At 45.8% G+C, this 26,953-nt stretch overlaps 1 protein-coding gene across 2 annotated transcripts in view; it reads right to left on the reverse strand.

The window, feature by feature from the left end:
• LOC132406449 (CD209 antigen-like protein C) overlaps positions 1-26,953 on the reverse strand; it is a 65,115-nt gene that overhangs the window by 14,997 nt on the left and 23,165 nt on the right. For both annotated transcript variants that reach the window (XM_059992139.1, XM_059992138.1), the window contains exons 2-7: positions 23,976-24,054; positions 14,371-14,415; positions 12,629-12,736; positions 11,637-11,708; positions 2,880-2,948; positions 748-822 (exon numbers count right to left, since the gene is read on the reverse strand). In XM_059992139.1, the coding sequence (XP_059848122.1) occupies positions 748-822; positions 2,880-2,948; positions 11,637-11,708; positions 12,629-12,736; positions 14,371-14,415; positions 23,976-24,027 (421 nt within the window). In that variant the 5' untranslated portion in view covers positions 24,028-24,054. The remainder of the gene's footprint in view (positions 1-747; positions 823-2,879; positions 2,949-11,636; positions 11,709-12,628; positions 12,737-14,370; positions 14,416-23,975; positions 24,055-26,953) is intronic.

A 26,953-nucleotide genomic window follows, 5' to 3' on the forward strand; every position in this document is an offset into this window, starting at 1 on the left:
GTTCTGGTCACCTCACTACAGGAAGGATGTGGATGCCATAGAGCATGTGCAGAGATTTGCAAGGAAGTTGCCTGGATTGGAGAGCACGAGAATTGGTTAAGTGAACTTGCTCTTTTCTCCCTGGAGCAATGGAGGTGTATAAGATGAAGAAGGGCATTAATTGTGTGGATAGCCAGAGACTTTTTCCCAGGGCTGAAGTGGCTAACATGAGGGGGCACAGTTTTAAGGTGCTTGGAAGTAGGTACAAGGGGGATGTCAGAGGTAAGTTACTCCACACAGAGAGTGGTGGGTGCATGGAAAGCACTGCCAGCGAAGGTAGTAGATACAGTAGGGTCTTTTAAGAGACTCTTAGATAGGTACATGGAGCTTAGAAAAACAGAGGGCTATGTGGCAGGGAAATTCTAAGTAGTTTCTGAAGTAGGTTGTACAGTCAGCACAACATTGTGGACCGAAGGGCCTGTAATGTGCTGTAGATTTCTATGTTCTAAATCAGTTAGCATTGTGCATGTCAAGAAATTTGGAGGGTGTGTGTGTTTAAACCTTGACACAGTGGGATACAGAATGGGAGTGGAACTGTGAGGAATTTGAATGTGGACATAACAGACTCCAGATGAATCCTCTGAGATTCCACCCATGTTTGGCCCTTCAGTTCCCTCACAACACAACATCCAACCTAAATGGTCTAATGCCCATGATCAGAAATATGAGGCACATCAGGAGATGGAAGGGTGGCTTCCCAATACTCACAGTTGTTCTTCATGTCTGCTATCTGAGCCCGCAGCTCACCGTGCCATTTGCGCATTTGGTCATTCAAACCCGAAACTGAAAAAGAAGCTCAAGTTTACTGTGATGCCAGGACGTTTTGGTCACACCGGCTGGTTTAATCTCAGCCACAGCATTGCAAAATCCATACCAGGGTAGGGCTGAACATATAAGGGCCTGAGAAACCAGGAAACCTCTATGTCTCTGGTGAAAGCCAGAAATATGGAGACAGGTGAATGCCAGAAACTGCACAATCTAGAATGGCTTGTAGTCTGTGAGCCAGAGGGCCAGGAGAGGGCTTACCATGGGCTGGTTGACACTAACTCTGAGTCTGAACACTCCACCTTCAGTCTAGAGACCTAGACACAAAATGGTGGCCACCAACGCATACAGGCTATTGTCAGTGTGGCTCACGAAAAAGCACGATCCCCTCCAGTTAGGAGCAGTTGCCCACAGAACAGCCACGTGGTTGTCCCTGGGTCACCTGCTGAGGAATGGCTGCATTGGAGTTGCCACCAGCTTTCAGGGAATCCCTTACAGGTGGATCTCACATGCATCTGTCAACTTCCATTTGACTTTTTCTGAGGCTAATCTCCACTAAGTGATAATTTAATGCAGCCAATTAACCAACCAGTCCACCTTTTTGAATTTTGAGGAAACTTCAGCACCCGGAAACAACCTACGGCATCTCAAGGAGAACATGCAAATTCCACGCAGACGTTAACTGAGGTCAGTACTGAACCAGCTTCCAAGAGGTGTGACACAGCAGCAATATCCACTGCACCACTGTTTCATTATCAGATGACGGTGTGCGAGATCTTGCTGTGCTCACATTGATACCACAATTCGCACATTCCAATGCCCAGAACCGTTTAGAACAGCTTTAATGAAAAATAGACTATGTAGCAGCTGTGAAAACCTTGGGAAGTGGGTGTGGCTCTTTCTGCAGTAACTGCTGCCCTGCCTTCAGGCAACATCAATGCCACCTCTTTCTTTCTCTAACCATCACTGGCTCTGAACTATGTCGACAAATGCCACTGGCTATTTCGAGAACACAGAATGCAGAAGCATAGAGCACAGGATCAGGCCCTTTGGCCAATGATGTCTGTGCTGCACATGATCCCAAACTAAACTAGATCTCTCTGCCTGTACATGATCCATATCTTTGCATTGCTACATATTCATGTGACTGAAAAAAGCCTCTTATATGACATTGTATCTGCCTCCATCACTACCCCTATCAGCCTGTTCCAGTTACACACATACCAGTGCATTTCCTTCAAACTTTCCCCCTCTCCCTCCAAGTTGACCACAACCTTGCCATAGGGTTTGGAGGCTCGTGAGCTTCTCTGACCCGGAAAACTGTGTTGGCTGGAATCCGGGCCTTGTGCTTTGGCTGTTGCCAAACAGGTCAAAAGGTAGAGGCCAGGCCCTGTTCAGTTCATTGCCACAGTGGTCCACTGGTCCTCCAGGTTCGGGGGTTCAGCTCAGGGCTAACAACCCTGAATGGTAAAAAAAATGCTATGGAAACAGCAATGAAGAATCCTTCTACATCTGACTGTGATAACATTCCTGAGTCTCCAGATGGGACTTGCATGACTCTCTCACCTCACCTTAAATCTATGTCCTCTGGCACTTGATAGTTTTACTGTGGGGAAATGATTTTGAATGTCTATTTATGCTTCTCATACTTTTATAAATGATATTCTGTATTTGCTTATGACATGTATTGTAATGAGTTAATATTCAGAGAGTTACTAGGGCAATGAAGTGACTTTGATCAAGCTGATTGCCAGCACAGGCTGAAGAAGCTCAAATACCTCCTCCACCTCTCCATTCCTATCACCTTTGGCTTTTACAGCACCGATGACTCATGAACGCTGGCCACACACAGATGAGCTTTAACACTGTCACCAACAGTATTGGATGTACCACGGCATCTCTATTCTAGACAAGATTTTGGAAAGCTTAACCCAAGATTCAGCAGAAGGGGCAGCCCCATCCCTGCTGGAACATCCAGCCTACTGCAGTGGTGAGTTGACAAATCAATAAACAAGGGAATCATTTGTCTTTCTTGCCACAGAAAGGCAGAGGGCAGAGTGAAAGATTTCACTTACTTCTGTCATCAATGCTTTCCTGTCCCTGCTCCAACTGGCCATGCCCCTTCCGGGTTTCAGTGATCAACTCTGTAATGAACATTAAAAAGTGGTTAAAGATACAAAGAGATACACAAGTTGGTGCAGAATAATCCACTCAGTAACACAATGATCCATACACACGCTGTACAAAACAGTCCCAATACACACCACACAGTACAATACAGTCAAAACCCTCTGAGCCTCTACATACACTGAACCACATGGTCCAACACTTAAAAGTCCAATCCAAACAAACAGTTCATCGACATGTGACATGAAACTTTTTAACTTAGCGGCAGCAGTTTAATGCAATACATAATCTAGAAGAGAAAAAATTTTAAAAAATAATAAGTAAATCAATTACAGTATATATAAAATAGATTTTAAAAAGTACAAAAAAACAGAAATACTGTATATTGAAGAAAGTGAGGTAGTGTCCAAAGGTTCAATGTCCATTTAGGAATCAGATGGCAGTGGGGAAGAAGCTGTTCCTGGATCGCTGAGTGTGTGCCTTCAGGCTTCTGTATCTCCTATCTGATGGTAACAGTGAGAAAAGGGCCTGCTGTGGGTGCTGGAGATCCTTAATAATGGATGCTGCCTTTCTGAGACACCGTTCCCTGAAGATGTCCTGGGTACTTTGTAGGCTAGTGACCAAGATGCAGCTGACTAGCTTCTTTGGGTCCTGTGCTATAGTCAGAATACCTACCATGGTACAACTATAGGAGTTTTTAAACATTCTGCCATGTGGTCCAAAAACATACAGCACAACTTTATCCAAACCCGCTCAGCGCAGTGCGACCCAAGCGCGCCTGCACAGCGCGATCCAAGTGCACCTGCACAGTGTGATCCAAACACAAACTTGGTCCAAGATCCAAATACGTTCTGCATAATTAGACACATCACATTCTGCATTATGCAGTTCAAAAAGACTCTTGACAGTATAATTCAGTTCCACCGCACAGTGTAACTCATATACGCACTGCAGAGCGCAATAATGCGTGTATCCAGTGAAAAATGCCAGGGGAACACACTCTACATGGTGATCCAAGCACACTGGAGAGTGCAATCCAACAATGCTCCTACAACTTGATCAAACCCTTCTGCGCAGTGCAGGCCGTGCATGTAATGCATAGTATGATCCAAGCATCCAGTGAGGTCCATTCACTGCAGAGTGTGATCCAAACTCAACCTCAACCATGAGGTAGCAATACAGCTGCTGGTTGCCTCCGCTGGGAGGCCGTTACTAGCTCACGGGTCCTTCCTACCTGCCAAACGCATGTTCTGCTGACTGGAACTCTCTGCACTGTTAGTGTAGGAGTGTGGAATGGCAACCGTAGAATAACCAACAAAGGTTCAAAGGTCCAATTTAATGTCAGAGAAATGTGTACAATATACATCCTGAAATGCTTTTTCTTCGCCAACATCCACAAAAACAGAGAAGTTCCCCAAAGAATGAACAACAGTTAAACATGAGAACCCCAAAGCCCCCCCCAGCTCCCCCCTCCCGCGTGTAAGCGGCAGGGAACGACAAACCCCCTTTCCTCCACCGGCAAAAAAAAGGCAAGCATCGCACTCGAGCGTGAGCAAAGCAATAGCAAAGACAGTTACCCCAAAGTCTTCGCGTTTCACCCGGCATTCGACATACCGCATACAACAGAGGCCATTCAGTCCATTAATCAACGTTGATCCCTAGTGAGCAATCTCAACCACTTCTCTCCTTGAACTTTGAAAATATTTCTCTGTCAATACACACCCAGTTTCTTTTGGAGACTCTGCCTGACTTGGTAGGAGAACAAGATTTCCCATTGTTCTCCCTGCAGAAACAGATGTTCCATGACATTCTGCATGTGGCCGTCAGTGCTGGAGCTGTGCCTTTGAACTGTTGCTAGTGTGAACAGCTCCCCTGTATTTACTCAGTGCAAGCTGGTCCCCATTATTCCTCTTCTCAGCAGTCTCATTTCTGGGGACAATGATCCCAGGCCTTCGTGCCAGACCTGCAGCAGAGATCCCTCTCTCCGGGGACTCTTACCACTGCTCTAAGAGCTTCCTTTCCTTCCCAAACTGGCCTGGTTAGGTTGGGATGCAGTGCCCATTCACATCTAGCCTGTCTTTGATGCACTCTGCTGATGGGCTCTCACCAGAGCTCCCTCCCATCATGAGCTTTCTACCTTCAGTACTCCCCCACTTCAGGCAGCTCCCTCATTAGAGGGAGCTCCCTCCTCTCTGAAATACTCCTTACAGGGAGCTCCTTCATCTTAAGGCGCTCACTCTTCACTGGATCTCTCCTCCTACAGGAAGCTCTCCCCCTCGCTGGGTATTTCCTCCTGACTCCCATGATCTTCCTCATTATGAGCTCCCCCACCAGTGGCTGTTCCCTTTGTCAGCAGTGAACGTCCCATACAAAACCCTCAGAGCAGACGTCTCACATGCTGGTAACGGTGCCCTGTCATGGTGCAGCTGGTCAATGAGTGGCCCTGCTCCATCCCCACTCTCTGAACCCTGTCATCTACCAGCTTGTTGGGGACCCTTGAATGAATTACCCAGGAACACCTCACTTGGCTTGAGCAGCCACGCAAATGCAAGTGATTCGTGTTAGCCTGTAAGAGGCCCATGAGTGGAGAGGAAGACAAACCCAACAGGCACACAACAAAGCAAAATCACAGGCACTTGTCACTTCAGGGCTTGACTGTCAGATCCCTTGTACGAGGGATCTCTTTAATAGTCTTATAAAAATGGGATAGAAGCTGTCGTTGAGCTTGGTGACCTTTGTATCTACTGATTGGAGGAGGGAGATGAGAGAATATCCAGAGTGGCTGGGGTTTTGATTATGCTGGGGTGCTGTATTCAGGCAACCAAAAGTATGGGCAGAGTCCATAAAGGGGAGACTATAGAGGGAAGGGAATTTACTGACCAGAAGAATTGTCAGCCATTGAATCCAAAGAGTGGATGGGTGAGAAGGGTCACAACTAGGCACAAAGAGTTGCCAGAAGTTGTCAGTCAGTGACTCACAAAGACTGTCTAACCGTACTCTTCCTGCTGTTTGTTCAACTCCTGTTCCAGTTCAACGTTCATCACTTCTGAGAAATGCTCTTGGGACCATGGAGTGTCTGCATGCTGGCTGATCACCATACAACAAAGCAACGAGACCCTGCTCCTGCCCACCCTGAACCCAGGTTCCTCTGTAGTAGACACACAATGCTGGTAGCAACTCTGGAGGGAAATAAATAGTAAATGTTTCAGGTTGAGACCCTTGACCAGGACTGGAGAGGAAAGGGGAAGAATTTGGACTAAGAAGGTGGGGAAAGGGAAACAAGCTGGCAGGTTATAGGAGAGACCAGGTGAGGGGGGTGGAGATGTGAAAAGCTGGAAGGCGATAGATAGAAGAGGTAAAAGTCTCGAAGAAAGAATCTAATAGGAGAGGACAGAGGACCATGAAATAAAAGGAATGAGTTGGGAACAAGGGATGTTATGGGCATGACATGAGGTTGGGGAGGAGATGAGAGTAACTAGAATCGGGAATGAGAAAGAAAAGAGGTGAGTTGGGGGGGGAATTGGGCAAAGGGAAAGCAGAGGGGAGTAGCTACAAGAAGTTAGAGAGAACAATGTTCATGTCATCATGTCAGAAGCTACCCAGGCAGAATATGAGAAGTCACTCCTTCATCTTGAGTTTAGCTTCACTAAGGTATGTCATCCCCCTGCTTCCCCACCCACCCACACCCAGTCTCACCTTTCACTTGCCAGCTTGCACTCCATCCCCAACACCCCCCCCCCCCACTTTCTTATTCTGGCTTCAGTATCCTTCCTTTCCAGTCCTGATGAAGCTACCTCTATGACGAGGCCAAATTCAAGTTGGAGGAGCAACACCTCATATTCCATCTGGATGGCTGCCAACCTGATTGCATGAACATTGACTTCTCTTACTTCACATAATATCTTCCCTCTTCCTCTTCCCCTGCCCAACCCCACTTCTCTTTTTTCCATTCCTCATTTTGATTATCCTCTCTCCCCTCCTCTCTACTCTCCAACCCTCATGATATATCCATCACCGCCTTTTGGTTTCTTTTCTCCTTCCCTTTAGTCCATGGCCCACTAACCTCTCCAGTTCCTTAAGATTGTCATAGCTGGGGGTTGGGGGGGGGGGGGTAGTAGAGATCAGCTCCCACTACCTATTATGTACTGTCAATGGTATGCATCCCAAATAGCTTCCAACACCTTGTCAAGCACCTAGCCTTCAAATATGGCTTAGCTACTTAGCTACTCAACCCTTACTTTGCATGTTAGGTCTCTTAAACAACCTATTCTGCTTCTCTTGGTTCTCAAGTTAATCACATATTTCATTTCTGACACCCTGAATCCACTTCCTTCCGCTGGTTCAGATGACAACTCCCAACATACCTGAAAGAGGAATGTTTCCTAGAAACCTCACCTCCGTTCCTTTGAGATTTAATTCTATTTTCCCCTCAGTTCTAATAATCCAAGATACCTGCTTTGGTTACTCAGTGACAGATTCCACCAATTAGACTCCTCAAAGATGTGGCATCTCTTTCAGGTCAACAAAAAGGAGCTTCAGTCCCTCCCTACTGTGAGAAGTTTTAGTTCATTTCCAGATCTGGTCATCACTGGCGAGACCAGAATGTGTGGCCACAGCACCAAATAGAATTGGACTGAACTAAACGGAATACTCCCAAACCGGTTCAAGGTCTCTGTGGTTTGATGTTTACTATTCTGTATGTAATCCGCTCGTTTTGTTTTGACATTTTCCGATTTGTTTTTTTTTGCACATTGGGCGTTTGATGATTTTCTTTGAACAGGTTCCATGGTGTATCTTTCTTTCCTGACTGCCTGTGGGAGGACAAATCTCAGGGTTGTATATAATGTAAACATACTTTGATAATAAACGTACTTTGAATCTTCAACTTTGAATGCTCTCGAAACACAGTCTTAGAGAACTTGATGATTGGATAGATTTGGATTTGTAAACGAGGCATACCTGAGCAACTTTCCACATTGTTGGGTAAAACGTTGGAGTGAAAACTGCACTGGAGTATCAGATAGATATGCAGTTCAGGTCTTTAATGCTAGGAGGTTGTCTGGTCCCAATTCTTCGGCTTTATCATTTGTTTCTGAAGGTCCCAAGTAGTGCATGGAGTTAGTTGGGCACTGGTTTCTATGCCGGTGAAGATCTCAGGAGGGAACTCATTCCACACTTCTGGCTGGGATTGGTTGTCTGTACTTCCTTGTGCTGGGCCCTGCCATAGTTGGGGTTGAAGACGTCACTGGAGCCTCCTTCTCTTCGTGCAATTGCCCGCCACCATTCACTGGATGTGTGGGTACTGAGACAACCTGAGCCATTGAGGAACTACAAGGCTCCATCCAATGCTTTTGTTCTTTAATAAACGGTGACCCTGTGTTACGTCTTCAACAGCTGGGCTGTGCAGCCTTAGGTATGTCTTGTGGTTCTGCTTCTGGCCTGCTCCCCATTGGTCTGCTGAACTGATGTCACAGTGGAGTGAAGGATGTCCTGGGTGACAGGCTCTAGGGGTGGACATCTCAGCTGCTGCCGATGGTCCACAGTGCCTTGTGGATGACTGGTCAGGTTTGTTCTGCTTCAGTTCTACTGAGAATGGCTGTCAAACACCACAATCGGGGTGCTCTCTAGGTGAAGATGAAACCCTAACAAACAGATACCACACATATAGTTGTTGGTAGTTCAACGAGTTTATTCTTTGTACTGTTTCCCTCACCTTTTGCCACAGGACATGGTCAGCTCCGTCATCAGTGATGGGGCCACCAAGCCTATCCTGATAATGGACACTGATGTGCCACACAGAGCTTTCACTACATTCATCACTTCTTCCAAGCATTGTTCAACACTGGAGAGCGCTGATTCGTCAATGAGAGAGGGTGACGGGTGGGAGTCAGGTGAAGAATACCTTGTCAAAGTTCAATTGACACCATGGGATCAAGAGTCAATGTTTCAAGATGACCTGTGTACTGCGGAGGGACAGGATGCATCAGGCAATTGTGAGCAGGAGTCTGACATGTTGCCAGTGAGGTTGATTGTGTGAGGATGATTGCATCAGGCTGCTGCTTGACTGCTCGGTATTTAGACCCTACTCCCCAGGCGAAGAAAACTCTGGCTGAGGAACCATCTCTACCATGTCCAAACTGGGTGGCAAGTTCACAGCTGGATAATTCATCTGAATGTAATTCTCCTCAGGCCTCATGTAGCACTTACATACAATGAGCAGTTTGCTAGCCTGTGCAGGAGGTAATAAACAGGCACTCGCATTGTTTTAAAATGTCTGTTTACTGTTCACCTGTTCTGTGCAGAACGTCCATCTTGAAATATATTTTATTAACTTATTTGTGGCATACTTTGTGTTGTATGTTATATATGTATTGCCGGTGCACCATGGTGCAGAGGAACATTGTTTTATTTGGTTGTATATAGTTACAGTCAGATGAAGATATACTTCAGAGAACTTTCATCAGCCAAGCAGTCACCGTGACTGAGACTGGGTTTGTTCCAAAATCCTGGAGTTGCCATAGTGGGATTTGAATTCAGGTCTCTACTTATTGCATCTGGGTTTTCAATAATTCTTCCAATAAGTTAACTCTTGTGTTGTCTCTGTTTCAGATGTGGCCTCTGAGGCTCTTGGCTTAAACTCTAGAGGTTTGGCCAGAGGATCCAATCAGACACTGAGGTTGGTGTACTCATGGTGGCCTTCCCCTCTGGATGTAGCATTTCTCAAATGAACATGGACAACCCCAGCGGACTACGGTCAGGTTCCGTGCACAGCTCTTTAGTTGAAGAGATGTTCTTTGCCCTCACACAACAAGGCGCAAACAGCTTGGGCTGATATGTAGCAGCAAGTATTGATTAGTAGTTTAGCAAAGTCAACCTACTCCAACCTGCCCTATCATCAGTAACCTGTGGGACCAAAGTTAACCAGTCCAGCCACATAGATACAGTGACTGTAGGAGTAGGTTACAGGCTGGTCCTCAGGCTGGTCCACAGTAGTGAGGAGCTTACTGAAGCCTTTATACCAGGCTGGTTAAGGACCCAATGGAACAGCACACACGATCACACACCACTACCAATAAACAGACACACAGGCACATATACAAATGCACCCATTGAAGTATAGGTGATCTTGCATATGTTCCCAACTGAGGTAGGGACGATCCCAGCTTCTTGATCAGGGATCCTGGGACCATGACAAACCTCTGCATCCTCGGCCATCGAAGTGTCACAGTACACCTTGGGCCCTGGGATACTCTTGCTCCCACAGGACAGGAGTGAAGTTTGGAGTCAGTGGAGACCTTTATCGGTTCAGTTGTCTCTGACTGGAAAGTCTAATATTACTTTTGGCAGCTGTCTCAGCAGGAACTTGTGGAGAACTGAGCAGTCCCCTGTGGGACCACCCCATCATCAAGACCATGACACCAGTCAGAGGGACACAAAATTACACTCCCACCAAGTGTCAACCTTTGATTAAAAACTTGGATTGCTCTGCAGGCTCATAAAAAACTGAAAAAGTGTTAAAACACTTCATAAAACACTTAAATATTTTCAAACATTGCTAGAGATTTAAAAACTATATCAACAAAGGGTTTAAAGGAAAATGTTTTGCAAAGATTTAAGGAAATATTAAACATTCTTAAAGTATTTTCCATGACTAATTCTCAGCCTAGATTAGCACAACTATTCTCTCTGATTTTCAAGTCAGGAGGGGGACAGCTTTCACAGTGAAAAGTTCCCAGCCAGTTTGTGGTGTTTAGCCCTAGTCCCTCTCCTGTGGGTCAGAGACCAGTGTTCAGCGCGATGGAGGGGCCTGCAGAATATTTCACCCCAGTTTCTGCCTTTCAATAGCCAGATGTAGTAATCCAGAATCACAGTTAGTTATATGGGCCAATGGTGACCTTACCAACATTACCTCAGAGAGACAAACAATCTGTTGGAGGAACTCAGCAGGTCAAGCGGCATTGGTGGTGGGGGAAGGGGGAGAAGGAATTGTCAATGTTTCAGGTCAAAATACTGCTTCAGGACTGAGAATGGAGCGGAGAGATAAAGAGGAGGGAGAGTGTTGAGACAGGCCAGTCGATGATTGGGGAGGAGTGACAGATGAGGGCAGATGTAGTATGGTAGGGGAGGGCGAAGGATGGAGTTGACAGATTGATGCACCATCAATAACTCTCAGAGATGTGTCGAGATGGGCTTTTATTAGCTGGAAGAAAGCACCGTCAGCAGCAAGAGACCACCACACAACATCCTGGAGACTGAGGGAGGAGCCGTGCCCCCAACCGCCTTTATACAGGGGTCTGTGGGAGGAGCTACGGGAGCAGTCAGCGGGGGGGGGGGGGGGGTTGTCCAGGCAGGTATATGTAGTTCACCACACAGATGCAGCTGGATGATAGGTGGAGACAGAGAGTAAAAGGTAGGTAGAACCAAGCTGGTAGATGGACCAATTTGCAGAATGCAGGTAACATCAGACCTGACGCAGGGTTTCAACCCAAAATGTTGACAATTCCATCCCTGACACTGCTTGGCTCGCTGAATTTCTCCAGCAGGTTGTTAGTGACTCCAGATTCCACTATCTCCAGTTATCATAGGGAATCTGAGCCAGCTTCTCAGTCTCACATGACCTGGATCCACTGTGTCCCTGAGATCCCTGATGCTCTTAGATGCTTCTACCAGGAGCTGGGTTCATGAAGAGTTTGGGCAAGACTCACCATCCTTCATTCTTGCAAGTTTCTCTGACATATCTTCCTTCAGATCGTTAATTTCACTGGATATCTGTCGAACTGAAAGTGAGACAGTTATTACTAGTATTGCTGCATCCTGTCTCTAACCTTCTCAAGCAGCAGGATGAGGACTGTCGGAGCCCAGGGTAGATAAACAGCAGGGACTGGATTTGGAAACAGAGGAGCATCAGGTCTTTCCACGTTGCTCAGCCATATTACAACTGTCTGTTCATCTCCTCTTGCTTCATAACAGCTAACAAACTGGCAGTCTCACTTTCCACTTTCAGAGAGCTAGAAAATACCCACACCTGGAAAATCCACAGCACTTGGCTAAACTCAAATCCTTGACCTGAAATGTTAATCCATTTCACTCTCCATAATCGCTGCCTGTCCTGCTGAGTGCAAAGTTTTCAGTTTCTTTTAATCAGAATGCTGATGACAGTTTTGGATTTGCTGGGTGTTCAAATGGCAGGAGTTGGGAATGGCTCGGTTTAGCCAGGTAACCGATTTCCATCATGCTTAATTGCACCCATGTGACCAACTAGCCTACTAACCCATTCATCTTTGAAACACAAGGGAATTAGAGAACCTGGAGGAAACTTGCATGGTCACAATTTACATGGTCAGCTCAACATTGTGGGCCGAAGGGCCTGTAATGTGCTGTAGATGACTATGTTCTATGAGTACATTCCCACTGAATGACAGTGGCGGAACTGGTGGTGTAATAGTGTAACGCTAACTGTGAGGCTCCCGTGCTGCCCCCTAGTATTTTAAAGCTGCTCGATGGATTCATGACACTCTAAACGTATTTAGGCAAGGGTGAAACCTCGTGACCAGGCCCTCACACTTCCTTTGGTGCACGGTGACTCAGCCATCTGCTGACCTTTCAGAAACGGTTCCTCCACAACACTTCCCCAAAGGTGCAGGCCCTTCCCCATTCCATGTCGTCACCCAGCTCTCGCACACTCTCAGTAACTTACACTTGAGCATTTCCACAACGAACATCACCATCAGCAGGACGAACAGAGCCAGGAGAATGTAGCTCACAATGCCGAAGGACTTCCCTGTTGCTGCTCCTTTCGTGGGATCTGGAAAGAGAAGGAGGAGATGATGAATTCACCAACAGAATTATCAGCATCCAACTGAAGGCTAAAGTTCTCACAAGCCACACATCCCTGTTTACCAGTGGCCTTTGCATGGTTCACCGTGGAAACCTGAAATGAGAAAGCAGGTCACAGTTTCCAAACTCCAACTCAGTTTCCCTTCTATAGCAAGCCTGACCATTTTGTTGTAAGTCATCGCCCATTGATACTGGCTCAACGATTTCTCCCTCTTCATTAGAACAGCATAACCTGAGATTTGCTCCAATCACACTCCTTTCTTGCCCTTTTAGTCCATTAACAACCCATCCCCACACTCTAACACAGTGATACCCTTGGTTGTACTCACCCCCTCCCCTATCCCCTCTGCAACTTGAAGCTGCACCTTCTTCTTTCCCCATCCTGATACTGAGTCCTTCACCTAAAATGTTAATGTTTCTCTCCACAGTTGCTGCCTTACTCGCTGGAGTTTTCAGTTTCTGTATCAGAATACAAGTGACAGTTTTGGATGTGTTAGATGCTCAGATGGCAGGAGTTGGGAATGGCCAGACTTAGCCAAGTGCTGGAGATTTTCCAGCTGTGCTGATGCAAGAGGCAGGTTGATACTCTAACTTACCCACCCCCAGTAGGAACCTGTGATTCAGGAGAAGAGAGTTGATGAAATACTGGGTTCCGAAACTCCCCCAACCTTCCCTGAATGAACCCACCTCGTATATATATATATGAACTCATCTCAATACACCACAGGCCCCACCACACCCACCATCAGTAGTACCTACAGGAGACACTGCTTCATGAAGGCAACATCCATCATCGAAGGTTCCTGCTGGCCAGGCCATGCCATCTTCCCATAGCTTCCATCAGAAAGGAGGAACACAAGCCTGGTCCCATACAACCAGGTTTGAGAACAGCTACTTTACTTCAACCATTCAGTTCTCGAGCCAACAGGTAAAACTCTAATCACCACCACGGTACAGCAATGGTGTGGCCACTTCACATTTCACTTCTATGCTCTAAAAATGCCCTTGTTCATTTGTTCTATTTGTTTTAATTGGGTTTGTTCTCGTCATTATGTATACTTGATATTGAATTTATGCTTTTCTTGTGAATGCTGCTTATATGACCAAGGTGTTGGGCCTTGTTAAAGATCTTAATGAAATCCATGTAAATCACCACAGATCTCATTAATATATTTACCTCTTTAAAGAGCTCAGTTAAATTAGACAGGATGTCCCACCAAGAAATCTGTGCTGACTTTCCCTGACCAGTCCCTAAGTGAGTGCAGATTAATCCTTTCCCTGACACTCTACCCACCCCTTTCCTCAGTCTGACTGGACCATGATGGTGCCCTCTGGCTGGGGGCTAGCTCTTCCCAGCTTTTCCTTCTTTCCAACTGCTGCGCAGGGAGACTCCTACCCACTGTCATTAGAGATTAGAGCAATCATTCCCTGTGATTCTTCTTACATTTTGTACCCATGAGGGTTGGTTCCCCCTCCATTCCTTTCCATACTTTCTCTCTAAACCCTCACCCTCCTGCTCTCTCACATCCCCCATGCGTTACCCTCTTTTACCCTCAGACACATTCTGCACACCCTCCTGTTCTTCACTATTCACAGACTCACCTCCACCTGGTGCCACCTGTCTTCCGATGGGCTGGGCATCCTCACCTTCAAGGGGTAAGAAGAAATAAGTGTGCAAATTGGTAAATCTGTTCATTATTTTCACATGTATCGACTCACCATCCATGCAGATAATTTCATTACATCAGTACATTGAAGTAGTAGAACAGAAACAAACAAGATAACACAGAATAAAGTGTTACAGTTAAAGAAACGTGCAGCGTAGAAAGCCATTTAGGTGCAAGACCAAAGTGAGGTAGACTGTGAGGTCAACAGTCCATCTTTTTGTAAGTAACACACACAAAATGCTGGTGGAACACAGCTGGTCAGGCAGCATCTATAGGGAGAAGCACTGTCAACGTTTCAGGCCGAGACCCTTCGTCAGGACTAACTGAAAGGAAAGACAGTAAGAGGTTTGAAAGTAGGAGGGGGAGGGGAAAATGTGAAATGATAGGAGAAGACCGGAGGGGGTGGGATGAAGCTGAGAGTCGGAAAGGTGTTTGGCAAAAGGGATACAGAGCTGGAGAAGGGAAAGGATCATTGGACGGGAGGCCCCTCCTCCCCTTCTTACTCCATCCCTGATATATTTGGTTTTCTCCCCCCTCCTTTTTTTTCCCTCTCTTTCTGTCCATCACTCTGCCTGTTCTCCATTTCCCTCTGGTGCTCCCCTCCCCCTTTCTTTCTCCTTAGGCTTCCCGTCCCATGATCCTTTCCTTCCTCCAGCTCTGTATCCCTTTTGCCAATCACCTTTCCGACTCTCAGCTTCACCCCACTCCCTCTGGTCTTCTCCTATCATTTGACATTTTCCCCTCCCCCTCCTACTTTCAAATCTCTTACTATCCTTCCTTTCAGTTAGTCCTGACGAAGGGTCTCGGCCCGGAATGTCGACAGCGCTTCTCCCTATAGATGCTGCCTGGCCTGCTGTATTCCACCAGCATTTTGTGTGTGTTGCTTGAATTTCCAGCATCTGCAGATTTCCTCGTGCTATCTTTTTGTAAATAGTTTTCTACTGGAAACCATTCAAGAGTCTGATAACAGTGGGATCGAAGCTCTCTGTGAGCCTGGTGGTATGTGCTTTCAGGCTTTTGTATCTACTGACCGATGGGAGGGGGAGAAAACGTTTGAGGTAGGAGTGGTCTTTGATTGTACTACTTTACTGAGGCAACAAAAGGTGTAAACAGAATCCAGGTAGGGGAGCTTATTTTCCGTGACTCGTTGAGCTGTGTCATCAACTCTCGTGTTGACACAGGCAGAGCAGTTGTCATACCAAGCCATTATTCATCTAGACAGGATGCTTTCTACGAATACCAGAAAGTCTGCAGATGCTGGAAATCCAGACCAACACACACACAAAATGTTGGAGGAACTCAGCAGGTCAGGCAGCATCTGTGGTAAACAATAAACAGTCGAAGTTTCAGGCCAAGTTCCTTCTTCTGGAGTGAAAAGGAAGGGGGAAATGCCAGAATAAAAAGGTGCGGGAGGGGAAAGGGGCTAGCTGTAAGGTGATAGGTGAAGCCAGGTGGGTGGGAAAGGTCAAAGGCTGGAGAAGAAAGAATTTGATAGGACAAGAGAGTGGAGAAAGGGAAGGGAGGTGGTGTACCCAGGGGAAGTAATAGGCAGGTGAGAAGAAGTAAAGGGTCAGATTGAGAACAGAGGAAGTAGCTGGGATAGAATTTGTCTGCTGGAAATCGATATTCATGTCATCATGCAGGTGAGTATCCAGACAGAATGTAAGGTGTCGCCTCTCCACCCTGAGGGTGCCCTTATCTTGGCACAAGTGGAGGCCGTAGACCAATATGTTGGAATGGTAATGGGAATTGCAATTAAAATGTTTTGCCAACAGGAAGTCAGAATCAGGTTTATTATCACCAGCATGTGATGTGAAATTTGTTAACTTAGCAGCAGCAGTTCAATGCAATACATAATATAGAAGAGAAAAAAATAATAAATAAAATTAAAAAATAATAGGTAAGTAAATCAATTACAGTATATGTATATGAATAGATTTAAAAATGTGCAAAAAACAGAAATACTGTACATTGAAGAAAGTGAGGTAGTGACCAAGGGTTCAATGTCCATTTAGGAATCAGATGGCAGAGGGGAAGAAGCTGTTCCTGAATCGCTGAGTATGTGCCTTCAGGCTTCTGTATCTCTGACCTGAAGGTAACAGCGAGAAAAGGGCATACCCTGGGTTCTGGTGGTCCTTAATAATGGACTCTGCCTTTTTTAGACACCACTCCCTGAAGATGTCCTGGGTTCTTTGTAGGCTAGTACCAAAGATGGAGCTGACTAAATTTACAACCCTCTGCAGCTTCTTTCGGTCCTGTGCTGTAGCCTCTGCCCAAACCAGACAGTGATGCAGCCTGTCAGAATGCTCTCCATGGTACAACTATAGAAGTTTTTGAGTGTATTTGTTGACATGCCAAATTTCTTCAAACTCCTAATGAAGTATAGCCGCTATTTTGCCTACTTTATAACTACATCGATATGTTGGGACCAGGTTAGATCCTTAGAGATCTTGACACTCAGGAACTTGAAACTGCTCACTCTCTCCACTTCTGATCCCTCTATGAGGTTTGGTATGTGTTTTTTCTTCTTATCTTTCCTGAAGTCCACAATCAGCTCTTTCGTCTTACTGACGTTGCGTGCCACATTGTTGCTGTGGCACCACTCCACTAGTTGGCATATCTCATTCCTGTACGCCCTCTCATCACCACCTCAGATTCTACCAACAATGGTTGTATTATCAGCAAATTTATAGATGGTATTTGAGCTATGCCTAGCCACACAGTCATGTGTATATAGAGAATAGAGCAGTGGGCTAAGCACACATCCCTGAGGTGCGCCAGTGTTGATCGTCAGTGAGAAGGATATGTTATCCCCAATCCACACAGATTGTGGTCTTCTGGTTAGGAAGTTGAGCATCCAATTGCAGAGGGAGTTTAAGAGGCCCAGGTTCTGCAACTTCTTAATCAGGATTGTGGGAATGATGGTATTAAATGCTGAGCTATAGTCGATGAACAGCATCCTGACATAGGTGTTTGTGTTGTCCAGGTGGTCTAAAGCTGCGTGGAGAGCTATTGAGATTGCGTGCTGTTGACCTATTGTGGTGATAGGGAGATTGCAATGGGCCTAGGTCTTTGCTGAGGCAAGAGTTCAGTCTAGTCATAACCAACCTCTCAAAGCATTTCATTGCTGTCGATGTGAGTGCTACCAGGCAATAGTCATTAAGGCAGCTCAAATTGCTCTTCTTAGGCACTGGTATAATTGTTGCTTTTATGAAGCAAGTGGGAACTCCTGCCAGTAGCAGTGAGAGGTTGAAAATGTCCTTGAAAACTCCCGCTAGATGGTTGACGCAGGTTTTCAGAGTGTTACCAGATACTCCATCGGGACCTTCCGCTTTGCGAGGGTTCACTCTCTTTAAAGACAGCCTTACATCAGTCTCTGAGACAGAGAATACAGGGTCATCAGGTATAGCAGGGATCTTCACAGCTGTTCTTGTGTTCTCCCTTTCAAAGTGGGCACAGAAGGCGTTGAGTTCATTGGGTAGTGAAGCATCACTGCCATTCATGCTGTTGGGTTTCACTTTGTAGGAAGTAATGTCTTGCAGACCCTGCCAGTGTTGTTGTACATCCAATGTCACCTCCAACCTCGTTCAAAATTGTATCTGCCCTTAAAATAGCCCTCCGCAAATCATACCTGGTTTTCTGGTACAGGCCTGGGTCACCAGACTTGAATGCCACAGATCTAGCCTTCGGCAGACGACGTACCTCCTGGTTCATCCACGGCTTTTGGTTTGGGAATGTACAGTAAGTCTTTGTAGGCACATACTCATCCACACAGGTTTTAATGAAGTCGGTAACAACTGCAGCATACTCATCCAGGTTCGAAGATGAATCCCTGAATATGGTCCAGTCCACCAATTACATAGAAACATAGAAAATAGGTGCAGGAGTAGGCCATTCGGCCCTTCGAGCCTGCACCACTATTTAGTATGATCATGGCTGATCATCCAACTCAGAACCCTGTACCTGCTTTCTCTCCATACCCCCTGATCCCTTTAGCCACAAGGGCCATATCTAACTTCCTCTTAAATATAACCAATGAACTGGCCTCAACTGTTTCCTGTGGCAGAGAATTCCACAGATTCACCACTCTCTGTGTGAAGAAGTTTTTCCTCATCTCGGTCCTAAAAGGCTTCCCCTTTATCCTTAAACTGTGACCCCTCGTTCTGGACTTCCCCAACATCGGAAATAATCTTCTTGCATCTAGCCTGTCCAATCCTTTTAGAATTTCATACATTTCAATAAGATCCCCCCTCAATCTTCTAAATTCCAGTGAGTATAAGCCTAGTCAATCCAGTCTTTCTTCATATGAAAGTCCTGCCATCCCAGGAATCAATCTGATGAACCTTCTTTGTACTCCCTCTATGGCAAGAATGTCTTTCCTCAGATTAGGGGACCAAAACTGCACACAATATTCTAGGTTCGGTCTCACCAAGGCTTTGTACAACTGCAGTAGAACCTCCCTGCTCCTGTACTCAAATCCTTTTGCTATGAATGCCAACATACCATTTGCCTTTTTCACCGCCTGCTGTACCTGCATGCCCACCTTCAATGACTGGTGTACAATGACACCCAGGTCTTGTTGTACCTCCCCTTTTCCTAATCAGCCACCGTTCAGATAATAATCTGTTTTCCTGTTCTTGTAACCAAAGTGGATAATCTCACATTTATCCACATTAAATTGCATCTGCCATGAATTTGCCCACTCACCTAAACTATCCAAGTCACCCTGCATCCTCTTAGCATCCTCCTCACAGCTAACACCGCCGTCCAGCTTCGTGTCAGCCGCAAACTTCGAGATGCTGCATTTAATTCCCTCGTCTAAATCATTAATATATATTGTAAACAACTGGGGTCCCAGCACTGAGCCTTGCGGTACCCCACTAGTCACTGCCTGCCATTCTTAAAAGGTCCCATTTACTCCCACTCTTTGCTTCCTGTCTGCCAATCAATTCTCTATCCACATCAATACCATACCCCCAATACCGTATGCTTTAAGTTTGCACACTAATCTCCTGTGTGGGACCTTATCAAAAACCTTTTGAAAATCTAAATATACCACATCCACTGGCTCTCCCCTATCCACTCCACTAGTTACATCTTCAAAAAATTCTCTAAGATTCGTCAGACATGATTTTCCTTTCACAAATCCATGCTGACTTTGTCCGATGATTTCACCTCTTTCCAAATGTGCTGTTATCACATCTTCGATAACCGACTCTAGCATTTTCCCCACCACCGATGTCAGATTAACCGGTCTATAATTCCCCGATTTCTCTCTCCCTCCTTTTTTAAAAAGTGGGGTTACGTTAGCCACCCTCCGATCCTCAGGAACTAATCCAGAATCTAAGGAGTTTTGAAAAATGATCACTAATGCATCCGCTATTTCTTGGGCTACTTCCTTAAGCACTCTGGGATGCAGACCATCTGGCCCTGGGGATTTATCTGCCTTTAATCCCTTCAATTTACCTAACACCACTTCCCTACTAACATATATTTCCCTCAGTTCCTCCATCTCACTAGACCCTTGTTCCCTTACTATTTCCGGAAGATTATTTATGTCCTCCTTAGTGAAGACAGAACCAAAGTAGTTATTCAATTGCTCTGCCATGTCTTTGTTCCCTATGATCAATTTACCTGTTTCTGACTGTAAAGGACCTACATTTGTCTTGACCAATCTTTTTCTTTTCACGTATCTATAAAAGCTTTTACAGTCAGTTTTTATGTTCCCTGCCAGCTTTCTCTCATAATCTTTTTTCCCTTTCCTAATTAAGCCCTTTGTCCTCCTCTGCTGGTCTCTGAATTTCCCCCAGTCCTCAGGTGTGCCGCTTTTTTTTTGCTAATTTATATGTTTCTTCTTTGGACTTGATACTATCCCTAATTTCCCTTGTCAGCCATGGGTGCTCTACCTTCCCTGGTTTATTCTTTGCCAAACTGGGATGAACAATTGTTGTAGTTCATCCATGCGATCTTTAAAAGCTTGCCATTGCATATCCACCGTCAACCCTTTAAGTATCATTTGCCATTTGCCAGTCCTGCTTGTGGCAGATGATGTGGTTGTCCTTGACGAAGTGGTCCCCAAATTTATGGCAGGTATCACCAATGTAGAGGAGGCCGCATCAGGAGCACTGGACACAATAGACGACCGCAGCAGATTTGCAGGTTAAGTGTGGCCTCATCTGGAAGGACTGTTTGGCACCCTGAATGGGGGTGAGGGAGGAGCTGTATGGGCAGGTGTCGCACTTGGGCTGCTTCATGGGGTAAGCGCCCAGACAGTGATTAGTGGGGAGGGACGAATGGACAAGGGAATCATGGAGGACGCAGTCCCTGCAGAAAGTGAGGGTGGGGAGGGAGGGAAGATACGTTTAGTGGCAGTATCTCTTTGGAGATGGTGGAAGTTGTGGAGGATGATGTGTTGGATGCGGAGGCTGATGGTGTGGTTGATAGGGACAAGAAGGACTCTATCACTCTTAAAGTGGTGGGAAGATGGGATGAATGTGGACGTATGGGAAATGAAGGAGATGCAGGTGAGGGCAGCATCAATAGTAGAGGGAGAGAAACCCAGTTCTTTAAAGAAGGATATCTCTGATGACATCCCTTGCTTTTCAGTCCTAAAGAAAGGTCTTGGCCCAAAACATAGACTGCTTATTCTTTTGCATAGTTGCTGCCTGACCTGCTGAGTTCCTCCAGTATGTTGTCTGTGTTGCTTAGGATGCTTTCTATGGCTCAAGAGGGGCATAATGAATTTCTTTAGCTCCCTGAAGAAGCAGAGGCACCAATGTACTTTAAAATAAAATATCTTGCCGCCTCTCCTTACTTATTGCAGTCTGCTGTTCAGGAAGTCAAAGATCCAGTTGCAAAGTGAAGGAACATGGATGTGTTTCTTTAGAAGAACTGTCAGGATTATGTAGGTCGATTCCCAGGGCACCAGGGTGAGTCTTGGAATTCAAGTATTTGCCAGCGACACAGTTACTGTACAGGACTGGCTCATGGATGCTGGCAATGTAAAGGCATTTGTGTGTCACTACAGGCAAGCACAGTGTGAGTTGGTGTCTTTATATATGTGTGTGTGTGTGTGCGCATAAGTGAATATTTTTGTATGTATGCATGCATGCTCATAGTCTTATCTGTATGTGTGCGTCTGAATTTGTCAGTGTGTGGGTGTGCATATTTATCTGTGTGTATGCCTGTGTTTGCATGTGTATCATGTATGCATGTGTTCTCAATGGCCACTCTATTAGTTGCACCATTTGCTTGTTAATGGAAATATCTAACCAGCCAATCAAGTGGCAGCAACTCAAAGTGTAAATGCATGCAGACATTGTCAAAAGGGTCAGTTGTTGTTCAGACTAAGCATCAGAATGGAGAAGAAAATTGATCTAAGTAACTTTGACCTTGGAATGATTGTTGGTGCCAGACAGGGTGGTTTGAGTATCTCCTGGGACTTTCACATACAACAGTCTCGAGAATTTACAGAGAATGGTGCGAAAAGCAAAAAACATCCAGTACCAGCAGTTCTATGGGCGAGAATGCCTTGTTAATGAGAGAGGTCGGAGGAGAGTGGTTAATGAGAGATGTCAGAGGGGAAAGGCAAGACTGGTTCAAGCTGACAGGAAGGTGACAATAACTCAAATAACCACAAGTTACAGCAGAGGTGTGCAGAAGATCATCTCTGAATGCAAAACACTTCGTAACTTGGTGGCTGGGCTATAGCAGCAGAAGACTATGAACATACAATCAGTGGCCACTTTATTAGATACAGGAGGTATCTAATAAAGTGGCCATTAAGTGTGATTTGTGTTAGTGACTGTGTTTATTTGTGCGTGTGTGTGTGTGTGGAGAGAGAGGCAGAGACAGAGACAGAGAGAGAGAGAGAGAGAGTGTGTGTGTGTGTGTGGAGAGAGAGACAAAGTGTGGGTGTGGAGAGACACAGAGAGAGAGAGAGAGAGTGTGGAGAGAGAGAGGCACAGAGACACAGAGAGAGAGAGAGAGAGAGAGTGAGAGAGAGAGAGAGAGTGAGAGAGAGAGAGAGAGAGAGAGTGAGAGTGTGTGTATGTGGAGAGAGAGACAGTGTGTGTGGAGAGAGAGAGAGAGTGAGAGTGTGTGTGTGTGGAGAGAGACAGAGTGTGTGTGGAGAGAGAGAGAGAGAGTGTGTGTGTGTGTGTTTTAATACTGTGCACAATGTAGATGGAATGACACAGCTAGATGCTTTAGTAGGCACCTCAGAAGGAACAATGTTGATGATTGTTTGGAGTCACATTGAGACCCAGACAGCAGATTCCCTTTAAGAGGAACACTTGGGGGCGGACTGGGTGCTTATAGCGAAGTGGCAGCGGTTGATTTCATTAATCCCAGCTCCTATTCCTAGGTTATAAAAAGAGTTCAGCTTCTGCTGCATGGTGAATTGTGGATTCCTGCTGCCTGGATCACTGCCCAGGCTTCAGGAATATTGGCTCCATCAAATCCCATACCACCCTGCAACAACCCCAGCCCCCCCGCCATGATATGAGTCAGCCTAATCCTTGTGGGGATGTTCCTCTTGATTAACACTGGTTTCAATGCTGTTGCTGGGCTCGGGGTGCTGCTGGGGATGGGGACGTGTGTAATGTGTTCCAGATGGTCTGATCACCAACAAAGTTCCGAATAAGGAGAAACATTTGTAAAATAAGTAACTACTGAGCGAGTCTCTAAACAGTCTGCCAAACTTAAACAGCATCCAGCAAAACAGACCGAGGAGGGAGAGGGGAGGATTGGAGTTGGGTTGGGGGAAGCATAGGGGAAGGAAGGGAATGCGGAGAAAGGCGGAGGGAGGGAACTGCAGGAAGCAATGAAAGAGGAGGGAATAGGGTGGGAGTGGGTAAGGAGTGGGATGGGAATAAGGAGGGAGGGAGTGGGATGAAGAAGTGAGGAGTAGTGATGAGTGGAGTGGAGAAAAGAGAAGGGGGCAGTGGGAGCAGCAGTGAGGAGGCAATGGAGAGGCGTGGAGGAGGGACTGGGGAGGGAGGGAGTAGTGGGAGTGAAGAGAATGGAGAAAAATAAGGTGAAAGTGAGGGGAGTGGAGGGGGAATGAGGAAGGAGTGGGGGAGGAAATGGGGAGAGATTGAGGGGAGTGGAGGGGTGAGTGGGGAGGGAGTGAGGGGAGTGGAGGGTCGTGAGGGAAGTGGTGGGGTGAGTGCGGAGGGAGTGAATGGAGTGGAGGAGGAAATGAGGGGATGGGGAGGGATTGATGGGAGTGAAGGAGGAAATGTGGAGGAAGTGAGGGGAGTGGAGGAGGAAATGTGGAGGGAGTGAGGGGAGTGGATGAGGGAATGCAGAGGGAGGAAGAGAAAATGCAGTCCATGGAATGAGTGGATGATTGGGGCATTTTTGTACTGAGCTGTGTAGTGTTGGGACAAGAGACCAGTTCAGCAGGGTGGTGAATCAGACTCAAGGGGTCCTGCAGGAGGGCCTGTTTTTCTATGTTGAATAGCCCTTTCCACAGTTTCCTGAGCCCCTCCCACACACTCACGTCCCCATAGTAACGGGGAGCAATGTGCAATATACCTCCGCTCTTCACGTTCATCTTGATCTCCTCCTTCCCCGTGCTGTCCTTCATCACTCTCTTTGCCAGTGACCACTACGCCTGCCAGAGGGGAGAGGGTCAGAGGTGAAATAAGGCTTTATGTCACTCCAGGTCAGACCTCCCACCCATCCATACCCCACTATCACTCACTGTGTGCTTAGCTCAGACATTGAACCGTACAGCATGTAAACAGGTCCTTCAACCCAACTGGCTCATGCCAGCCAAGGTCCCATGAAGAAGATAGAACATAAGATGAGCGGAATTAGGCCAGTTGGCCCATTTTCAATGCTTCACCAGTCAATTGTGACTGATTTATCTCTCTCAGCCACATTTTCCTGCCTTCTCCCCTTAACCTTTAATCCCCATAGTCCTCATGAACCTATCAACCCTCACATTAAATATATCCAATGACTTAGCCTTCACAGCCATTCGTGGCAAGGAATTCCATAGATTCACCACCTTCTGGCTCATCTCTGTTCTAAAGGGATGAGCCTCAATTCTGAAGCTGTGCCCTCTAGTCCTAGACGTGCCCTATAGAAAACATCCTCTCCACTTCCACTTTATCTAGGCCTATCAATGTTCAATTGGTTTCAATGAGATCTCCCTCATTCTTCTAATTGAGCGAGTACAGCCTCAGAGCCATCATGCTTCACACACATTACCACTTTCCTTAACCTCCTCTGAACCCCCTCCAATGCCAGCACATCCTTTCTGTAATAAGGGACCCAAAACTGCTCACGTAATTCTAAGTGCAGTCTGATCAATGCCTTAGAAAACCTCAATGTTACATCCTTGCTTTTATATTCTAGTCCTCTTGAAATGAATGGTAATATTGTAGCTGCCTTCCTTACTGCTGGCTTGACTTGCAAATTAACCTTTGGGAATCCTGCACGAGGACTCCCAAGTCTCCTTGCATCCATGTTCAGAATTCATTCCCTGTTTTGAAAATAGTCTATGCCTTTATTCCTTCTACCAAAGTACATGACCATACACTTCCCTACACTATGTTCCAACTGCCATTTCTTTGCCCGTTTTCCTAATCTGTCTAAGTCCTTCTGCTGATTCCCTGCTTCCACTACACTACCCACCCCTCCACCTATCTTCATATCATCCACAAACTTGGCCACAAAGCCATCAATTCTGTCATCCAGATCATTGACTTATAACGTGAAAAGAAGCTGTCCCATTACGGACCCCTGCAGAACACCACTAGACACTGGCAGCCAATTAGAAAAGACCGCCTATATTCACACTCATTTCCTCCTGCCAGTCGTCCAATCTTCTGCCCATGTTAGCAGCTTTCCTCTAATACCATGGGCTCTAGCTTTCCGCTACTTTTTGTATGCCCTATCTTTTTACCTTAATGCTGTCTTTGGCTTCCATTTTCAGCCATGGTTGCCTCTTCTTCCCTTCAGAATGCTTCTTTAATACAATGAACTGATCCTGTGCCTTCCAAATTACTCCCAGAAACTTCAGCCATTGCTGTTCTACCATCCTCCCTGCTAATGTCTCCTTCCAATCAACTTTGGCCAGAATTCTCTCATGCCTCTGAGATTCCTTAAACTCTACTGTAACAGAGATTTTAGCTTCTTCCACTCAACTTATCATATTATGATCACTCCTAAGAGTTCCTTTACCTTAAGTTCCCTAATAAATATCTGGTTCATGACACAACGCTCAAGCCAGAATTGCCATTCCTCTAGTGGGCTGAAACACAAGCTGTTCTAAAAAGCCGTCTCATGGACATTCTACAAATTCTTTCTCTTGGGAACCAGCACCAACCTGATTTTCACGATCTATTTGCATATTGAAATCCCCCATGACTATCATGAAATTGACCTTTTTACATGCCTCACGGCCATTTTACCCTTGCAGTTTCTTAAATCTATCCACAAAGATTCTGCATCTTCTGATCTTATGTTGCTTCTCTCTGAGAATTTGATTTCATTTTTTACCAACAGAGACACCCACCCACTCTGTCCTTGTGCCTTTCCTTTTGATATAATTTGTATCCTTGGATGTTGAACTCCTAACTATGACCTTCTTTCAGCCACAACTCAATGATGTCCACAATGTTATACCTACCAATTTATAACAATGCTACAACATCATTTACCTTATTTCATATACAGTATGCACTCAAATATAACAGTTTCAGTCCTTTTCAATTTTCTCTTCACGTTACCTAAGCTAATCATACTTGCCAACATTTGGCCCACATTCTTCAAAACTTTTCCCATCCTGTCAAAGTACCTTTTAATTGTTATTAGTATATCCGCCTCACCCCCTTCTACTGGCAGCTCATTCCATGTACTTAGCAGGCTCTGGGTGAAAAGGTTGTCCCTAAGATTGTTATTAAATATTTACCCTCTCATCTTATGCCAGTGCTGTCTAGTTGTTGATACACTAATCCATGCAAAACACCCTTTCTATGCCCCTCGTGACTTTATAAATGTCTATATGGTTACCCCTCATTCTCCTGTGCTCCAAAGAGCAAATCCTAGCCTGTGCAACCTATAACTCATTCCCTCAAATCCTCACAACATCCTCATAAATCTCCTCTGCATTCTTCACGCCTCTGTGGTATCTTTCCTATAAAAGGGTAACCAAAACTGAACATAATATTCAAAATCAGGCCTCAACAATGTCTTTCCAACTGCAGCATAATGTCCCACTGATAGAGTCATCTTGGCTCAGCTGCACTCCAAGTGGACATGATTTTGCTGGCTTGACGTTTGAAAAAGCATCACACTTCCCTGTGAATGTTCCATTCTAGCCTGATTGGGGCTAACTTCAAATCAAAAGAAAACGTTGACGTTGGGTATCTATGGGACATCCAGAATTGCAAGGAGACTCAAAAGACCGCAGATACTGGAATCTAGAACAACAAAGGTTCTGCGGGCCGAACTGATTGGGTGAAGCAGTATCTGCGCGGTGGGTTTGAAGATGGAAGGGAACT

The sequence above is a fragment of the Hypanus sabinus genome, chromosome 16 (assembly GCF_030144855.1).
Source record: "Hypanus sabinus isolate sHypSab1 chromosome 16, sHypSab1.hap1, whole genome shotgun sequence".
NCBI classification, from domain to species: Eukaryota; Metazoa; Chordata; class Chondrichthyes; order Myliobatiformes; family Dasyatidae; genus Hypanus; species Hypanus sabinus.